The 8,864-nt window shown below is 45.9% G+C and overlaps 2 protein-coding genes across 2 annotated transcripts; both read left to right on the top strand.

Moving 5' to 3' along the window:
• Positions 1-6,262: 6,262 nt before the first annotated feature.
• On the top strand, positions 6,263-6,853 carry H257_16970 (hypothetical protein; the record flags this gene model as incomplete). Its single annotated transcript, XM_009845594.1, has 1 exon — positions 6,263-6,853. The coding sequence occupies one exon, from the start codon at positions 6,263-6,265 to the stop codon at positions 6,851-6,853; it is 591 nt and encodes a 196-aa protein (XP_009843896.1).
• Positions 6,854-6,901: 48 nt separating this feature from the next.
• On the top strand, positions 6,902-7,513 carry H257_16969 (hypothetical protein; the record flags this gene model as incomplete). Its single annotated transcript, XM_009845593.1, has 1 exon — positions 6,902-7,513. The coding sequence occupies one exon, from the start codon at positions 6,902-6,904 to the stop codon at positions 7,511-7,513; it is 612 nt and encodes a 203-aa protein (XP_009843895.1).
• Positions 7,514-8,864: the final 1,351 nt, after the last annotated feature.

Here is an 8,864-nt window from a genome sequence, read left to right as displayed (position 1 = left end):
CTGAACCTCCACATCGATTTGAGATTGGTGTAGGAAACTGTATTGTCGATTTTCTCCAAATTTCCAATTTCTTTTATGGTTCGTTCAACCGAGCACAAACCGGGCCGATACATTGATTGGGTAATATCCACTTCGCCCTGTCCGGCAGAAAATCATAATCGATTGTAGCCAATCAGCGACAAGTAATTTTGGAATGACCAATGGGAGAGATTGGTGCCCCGTTCGGTCGGCGAGATTCGATTGAACGGGATCCGAAAATTCGTACCGAATCTCCAATATACTTGGAACCAATTTTTCATTTGCTAAAAATATCTACTTGGAACAGGCCCTTATGCGATTCCCTCACTTTTGCATATTTTAACAGCATCTCCAACGCATCCCCAAATACTATTCTCAACTATTCAAGCAGGTGCAGTCGGACCCTGTGACGCACCTTTGGGCGCCCAAAGGTTAAAACAATTACCACTCTGCTCCAAAATAGTTGTTAGGTAGTTTTTTCTATTAGCGGTATTTTTCTAAATATCACCCGATTGCGATGCGGTTGGTGCATCAATACGCGCAAGATCTCTGCTTTGATTGGGTAGTTTGCGAACTTTCTGTAGCAGTTTGGTCAAATGTGCCAAGTAGAAACATCTAAAAACATGATCATTACACGATTGTTCATAGCCCCAGCACTGCACCCTCCAAGACACTAACCTGAATAAGCATCCGCAACACACCGACGTTTGTTGCGTCGAGCCTCGTCCTGTCGACGCACCGCGAAGCGCAAGCACGCACTCCCGCTCCGATGAACTCCAAGCGGTGTACGAAACACTGCTTAGCGTTTCGTCGAAAGGCGTACTACCCTGTGGATCCATTGTTCGTGTTGCTGCCCAGTTCGGTTGTTACGCGCTATCTGTGCCGCGAATTTGGACTCGCAGATTACAGTCCGTCCATCCAAGAGGGACGCATGTGTGCCGATGTTGTGTCGAGAATTCGCCGTAAATCTCTATGATGTGATATATTTATCGAATGTTACGAATATTGATTTTAAATATTTTGCTACATTAGGTAATTCTGGACACAAGCGGAAGCGAACGAACGAAGAAATTGAAGCAGCGATTCGACAAGTGCCTAAGGCATCACGGGAGACCTTGAGGTCCATGGCCTTCAAGAGCAATATACTCAAGTCAACGATTGTGAGACACATGAAGGAAGCGGCGAGGTTGAAGGCGCGATCAAGTTATGTCAAGTCCTATCTTACTCCAAGCAACCAACAAGAGCGCCTGGGTTTTGCCATGTCCTTTCTTCAGCCTCTGTCAGATGGGAGATAATTTTTTTCAAATATGGACGAGTGTGTGCATATTTATGAAAATTGGTTCTATTTGACTAAGGTTAACAAAAATTTCTACTAGTATGTGTTGGAGGACGAAGCTGTCGCAGCTCGATTTGTGATGTCGAAACAGTTTATAGCAAAAGTTATGTTCTTGGCGGCTATTGCCCGCCCTCGTGTTGAATTAAACGGCACTATTTTCGATGGCAAAATCTGTGTTTGGCCGTTTGTCGAAAAAGTGCATGCACGGCGCAGCAGTAAAAATCGGTCAAAAGGCACGATAGTGACGACTCTACAATCAGTCGATGCTAAAGTATACTTGACCATGGTTTTAGATATTGTTGTGCCTGCAATACAGTCAAAGTTCCCACCGCAGACTGATGTTATAATCCAACAAGATAATGCCAGCCCCCACAAGTGCTTGATAACAGGTATGCTGAAGTCGCGAAGTGTCAACGGAATTGAAGTGAAGAATCAGCCGTCGAATAGTCCAGATTTTAACGTTTTAGACTTAGGATATTTTAACTCTATTCAAAGCCTTAAGTATCAAATATGCACTCGAACGATCGAGGATCTTATTGATGCTGTAGAAACCTGTGGATACGGTGTCAAAAACTTTCATTACACTTCAAAAGGTGATGGTGAAATTCATCCACATACAGCGTACATGGAATCAACGAATATAAGCTCCCTCATATGACGTAGGACGCACTGATCTCAGACTTCACGTCCTTCAACGTTGAGTGTGATGCCTATACATACGAGAGTGCTTTGATCCACTTGAACTATCGACTGGGCGAGTAAGCGTCCATGGAGACGCAAGTGAATTCCCAAGAACAAGCTGTTGTGACACATTAATAAAATGTCATTATATTTTGGCCTTGAATATGCGTTTCTGGAGTTACATACAAATATCAAGTTGTTTTCAATTGGCCTCTCATACTTTAATCAAGTCAAAATGAACCTTACAACTATTTTGGACCAGAGTAGTACCAGTTAACGTTTTGAAACATTGATATTTGAAAATCCAATTTTGACAACCGTAATTAATACTACGTTTCAAAACTACCTTCCTCTGGGATTCTTAATGCTTGGCGCTTTTTGAGATCAAGAATCTTGGCAGCTACTTCGTTTCCCGGTGGGGCAGTCATTGTAATCAGCGCCAATAGATTTTATTCTTCAATTTTTGTTGCGTTGAACTTGAGATTTCACCAAGGCCTCCGTGGCCACAATAGATCTAGCACGACGATCGTCGTCGGCGCATTGTACCAACTTTGCGCGCTTGGCTGATTTTGTTCCAAGTGGACGATCATTTTGGTCGGGGTTGTAGGCTCCCTCGGTGTCACATGACTCGTTTGGCCACCCTTTGGCTTGCGAGCGTTCGAACTTCAAAGCCGATGGACTTGCAATCGCATACTCAATAAATATGCATCAGATTCAGATTGACTGTGAACATAATGTATATATATACATATTCTACAGATTAATGGTTTACCTGCCACTTGTCGCCATACCGTTTCAGTGCATGCCAACTATTGACATACTCAAAGTCGTCCTTGTGCATGAGCTTGTACAAGTCTAATGAATCATTGATGTAGTCATCCGACACCCATCCCCTACGTTCCACTGCGACGATCGTCGCATGCACACCAATAAACAGATTTGAACTGTGCCTGCATCTTGCCTCACTGATTTCGAATTACCTTCTCCGTACTATCGGTGCTGCCGCTTAGTTCTACGAACGCCACGTAAACCTTGGACCTGTACGATGCTGCCTTCTGATCGGCTCCGTGGTTTGAGTCAAAGCCTGTCATCCCGACAGACCGTGCAAGGTTGACGCATTCGTCATCCTTTCATGCCTTTCCATGTCCTAGTTACTTATTTGGAGTGGGTTCACTCGTGTTTGCCTTATGCGGCGTCTCAAGCTGCAAGTCGACGCCCAACTTCTCGATTGAAATTGGAGAGTCGTTGTTGGGACAAGGAGTTCGGATGCCCAATAGTGTGAAAATTTGGTTGTCCAAACTCCAAATTTGGGTTTGGGGACATCCGGTGGGGGAAATTTTGTCCCATCTGATGTCCCAATTTAGAGTTCGGACATATTTGAGGATGCGTTGGAAATGCTTCTGGCACCCGGATTGGAATCGTAGTATGAATGCATATGTATTTGAACATTTGAGGAGTTATATTATTAATTCACGCGTGGATCGCACTGGTTCATTAGTACAACACAGTGTTTTATATATGTATGAAGATGTATGAAGTACTATTTTAGAGTCAGCATTTTCTCAACGACTGAGTCATATCGTGACAATGCCTTGAGGTTTGAGCTCGCGCAACGTCCTCATAGACAATGGGTTGGTGATCTACGCTCCATGCAACAAACAGTAGTACGCTACGAATGCGATCATCCAGGTCCCCATTTCGATGGATGACGCTAAGCACCTTGAGGGCCGTTCGGGCAGATTTGGAGGTAACTTGTCGTTGAACGAAATACTCCATGATCTCAGTTTCAGTACCTGCACCATGGTGAATTACCCCGTCGGGTAAGTCGGGGGAGTCAGGTACCAAGCTGTAACCATGTGGAAGGAATAATCGCATAAAGCTGACAAGCTGCTTGGATTCTGACCGTTTCTTCCGTCCATAGGTGCAGACTTTGCTTGTCAACCAAGCAACCATACATACACCAAAGTTCTTGCGCCGCCAAGGCACCTTCGCCCCCCCAGTGTTCACGTCGCTCACGTTGTTTGGATCCAACGTTGCATGACGGCGTGCGGTGGATGTAGCAACAAGCGTTGATGTAACTGTATATTGGCGGCTGGTCCAAGTAAATACACTTCGATTTCACGCACACGTTGCGTCAACTGTATATTCATCTCAACTAATTGTTGGATCACCATGTCTTGATGGGTTGTTGCGACAGGGCGTGTATTGCACGAGTCACTCGCGATAAGCAAGGGGTCCGTGCCATTCAGTACACCATTCAGTGCTTGCTGAGCCTTGTGTAGATGCACTTACCAAGCAACCACTTCGGCGACTTCAATAAATGGATCGCGGACAGCAAAAACGCTCACACGAGTGACAGAATCAAACCATGACAGATCAGCCAACGAAATGTTGTATCACACGCCAACCATTCAATAATCGGGCAACCATTTGATCTTCCTTTGTAGTGTTGAATACGTACGCCAAGCCCTTAATTGTTGACGACATATCCCACGAGCCGCGGTCGAAAATACACTATTGGCTCAAGTCATTGTCGCTATTTCCTTCTTGTGTCCCTCAAAGACGGAACCAGTGCGAACTCAATTTCGAGATTCGATCGATTCACGTACGTATAAACGACAGGGACACGTTGGCCGCCTGAATTGCGGTAAATAGTTGCCAAACCATCACCAATGTTGGAAGTTACCACACCGTTACCTTTATCGGACATGTCAAGACATCGCCCCGTCATGGCCCGTCGGACGATATCACACCGGCTCTAAGGAGTGTTGTCTCACCACCACAAAGATCGACCTCGTCGGAGATTGACACACTGTCCAAGATGGCCATCATTGGTACTGCCGTGTCCAAAGATGACAAATCCTTTCTATTGAGCTTTGGTAAGATGCCAAATAACGATGCTTGTGGCGTCTTGTCCATTGCCAACCATGCACCCAACGCGACAATCGGGCAGGTAAACCCTGAATTGTCGTGGATTATCGACAACCTTTGTTCTTCCGATGTATTGACACGAATAAGTATGAAGAACATGACGTTCCGTGCCCCCATGGAAAAACTGCACTGCTTCAGCAATAACAGATCTGATGCACGTCCGAAGCAGTAGCACAACCACAGCAAGGGGCACGCGTCGTGGTACTGTAGTCTTTAGGATTGAAAGAAGTAGTAGAAGAATTGAATCTAAGTGTTCAAAACGTCCTTTGTTGCTGCAGTTGCCCTCACAACCATTCCACCATTGTCTCGCTTTAAGCAGTATTGTTCCAGGATATTCTCCCAGTTTGAGCATTATGGCTGTCGATTGATCGCGACATGCAGGGTAGAGCTCCATGGGCCACACCTTGATATAGCGAAAGTACGATTTCACTGTGTTCCGAGCAAGTAGGGCCCATAAAGAAACGCCAAATATGCTACAAACTTGCCCATGACGCGTAAGAAGGTCGTTCCTGTTTGATCAAGTTGCACGCATCGATGAACATAGTTAGTCGTAGGTGACGTCTTAACTCTCCACAAAACGCTTGAATGCATTGATGGCAGTCTCTCTGGCGCTCTTCGTATTCGCGTGCTCATTGGGCTTATTTATAATGGGCCAGTTAAAGTTTTTTCAGAATGTATGTTTTGTCGGAGGAGTTGTAAATATGTCAGCTACTAGTATTCGAAAACAGCTTGAATTTTGTATGTATGGATGCATAATTTCAAATTTTCTCCGACAAAATATGTCGCAATTGTTGGAGCAGCTCACAGTCAATATCACCAACACCTGCACTGATTGGCCTAAAATAACTGTCTGGATTTATTTGATTGGATATAATGCAAAATACCGTTCATTTACTGGTCAGAATATGCATACTATTAATAGTGGAGTAACCTTGATATAATAAACCACTGAACCAGTAACTGAGGTACTGATGAAATAGTAGAATGTATTGGATATATTTAGTGGCATACAAAATACAATATGTTTGCTGCTCAAAAATCCCATCCTGTTTTCGTAGTAAATGATCGATAACGACGGCAGAGATCGAGAAACCTCGTAATTCGTAAATCTATTGATCAGTAGATAGGGTTCATGATCAAAGATGCAAATATAGAGGTATACCTCCATCTGCGATTAGGACGCGCTCTAATTGGTCGACACGATTTAACGCAAAAACAACACAAGTCCTATCCATTCGTCTTGCAAGTCCCCAGCACGAATAACTTGTAATACACAACACCACTCAGTGTCTTGCCATGCGCGTCACATCAATGCTTGAACGACTGCAAGACCAGTCAGCATCGGATAGACTGCATCTCCAACAAAGTCTGGTTGAGTTCGGCGAAGCAGCCGACGAAGACAACGACGTCCAAGATGCCAACAACCCATTAATGGACAAGGTCATTGAAGAGGCTGGCGATGAAGCGTTCCGTGTGCTGACAAACTTCACACCGAGCGAATTCGACATCATCTGGGCCAACGTGGAGCGTGCAATGAATTCGAAGTGGTTTGAAGGTCGAGGAAGAAAGTCCAAGATGACACCCAAGGATGACCTCCATATTACCTTGACTGTTCTCAAGCACTACCAGTCCTCGGAGAAGCATGCCGTCGATTTCAACCTGAAAGCGCCAACGTTGGAGAAGATCGTCGTCAAAGTTGTGGAATTGTGCTCACCGATCCTGTACAACACGTTCGTGACAATGCCGACGATGACGAGCCTGGGCCGGAAGTTTGTGCACTACCCGTACGCGTTGTACGCGACGGACGTCAAGTTCCAGCCTCCCCACCGGCCATCCGGAAGGTTCGGGGAGCAGATGCACTATTTCAGCGGCAAACATAAGCTGTAAGGTCTGAAGATAGAAGCGTCTGTCTCACCTGACAGTCGTCTTGTCGATATGAGCCCTCATGTGCCAGGCTCTGTGGCCGATGTGACGTTGATCCGCAGCCGCCTTGACGAACACCAACGATTCCTCTCTAAGGAAGCAAGTGAGTCCATAATCAACGACAACGGCGAGCTCTTTCGTGGCCATCCGAATTCGTGGGCGCTGCTTGTGGACAAAGGATACATCGGCCTTACGGCGTCGTTGCGTTATATACACCCGAAGAAGAAACCTACCGGTGGCGCGCTGGACAGGCATGACCTTGACCGGAACAAAGAGGTGTCCTCGGATCGCGTTATTGTTGAGAACTTTTTCGGCCGCGTCAGCATGTTGTGGAAGGTGTCCTATGCAACGTTCGTTTGGGGTGAGAAGCTGTATGATGACATCCAGCGACTTACATTCTCGCTGACCAACTTCGATGCTTCGCTGCTGCCATTGAGATTGGAAGACCACGACGGCTACCGAGCTGTAATGGCGCGGTACAAGTGTATGGCGGCGGAGAACACGACGAAACGCGCTGCAGCTCAACGTCGCTACGTGCAGCTCCGAGCGGAAAGACTTGCTGCAAGTGCAGCACGTGCTGATCGCGTAGTCTTCACGTCACCTTCTGCGAACCGCCGTCGTTGAGTTTTGGATGACGCGAATATAATTACTTGATTATTGTATGTAATTATATTAATAACATACAAACATCAAGTATAAATTAAAAGTATTTATTATTATCAATGTTCGGTCCTAGTTTCCGAATTGCTTGATTTTAGTTTACCACCTCGTGAAATATGAAATAACTGAGTCTTTGTGCTGATGATTCGTCTTTGCGTACATTCTATTCCATTTGGGTAGTTGTTCAGTTTTCAATCAGTTGCTTATGGATATTATATAAACTCGAGGTCATACCTGGGTCAATCACATTCTTTCCAAATCGACGACAAACTGGTTTGGTGACCTAATAGAGTGATTGTACTAACTTGAAATTACCTGTGAAAATTCTGGAATTAACGCACACCAAATACCGCAGAAAGAACAGAGTGATTCCGGTGGCAACACAGATGTTGAACAAAGCTATCCGATGTGAAATCGTTCACAAAGTACAACTCGGTGGGAACACCACTAACCACGAGTACCCCAGGATCGAACAACGCCTCGCCAAGAAGGCACACCCGTATACGTATGAGTTGGGAGCATAACGACTTCGCCACATGATTCGTATCCACACACCAGACAATATCCCCGTCGCTCTGCAGGAATGACAGCATTTGGTCACAGATTAGGTTCGATTCACAAGCCACCCCATCAAATGACACCACACAACCCCCCACTTTTGGTCGCAGCGGCAACCACGGCACTCACGCACTCATGGTTAAACCCGGTTGACGATTCATTCTGCGGCCGTGCTGCAACGATGGCCGCGGGAGTTACTCCATTTGGAGCGTATTGACATGTGACCACCGCACATTTCATTTCAGTCGCCATGTTGGAAGGGCTTGCTTGTCACACCACACTGATCGTCAAAAGGGGCATGACGTGCTTTGGAAACGCATCATAAAAAACACACACAACCAAACGACGACCTGTACGCTAGCCAGCACTTTAGCCACATTTGTGGCATCAAATCCTAAAACGACTTCATCATATTCTGATGACAAGGGTGGCGATGGAAATGTGTAGAGTTGTAGACCGTACCAATGGAAAGATACGTGGGCCTTTCGACATGCATCCCATGAACCCTGTGCAGCGGTCGTGAATCGATGCTGGGTCGATGTTGAAGTCGCAGGAATTCGTCGAACGACGTGATGCAGTTTGCGCTAGCAAGTGACGAATGGACATGGCGAATAGCTTTTCGCTAACCAGGGCGTACGCTCTTGGGGACGTTGCGTGCAGTACATGGCAAAAGGCGAGGACTTTGTTTGGCACCCTTGCATTTCGACTTCCAACCACCGAGAAATCAAGGCGCGGGCCATGCCCACGAGGATGCGGT

Source organism: Aphanomyces astaci, assembly GCF_000520075.1.
Source record: "Aphanomyces astaci strain APO3 unplaced genomic scaffold supercont1.95, whole genome shotgun sequence".
Taxonomy (NCBI): Eukaryota; Oomycota; class Saprolegniomycetes; order Saprolegniales; family Verrucalvaceae; genus Aphanomyces; species Aphanomyces astaci.
Note: the sequence above shows the minus strand (reverse complement) of the source record. Positions and strands in the feature narration are given on the sequence as shown.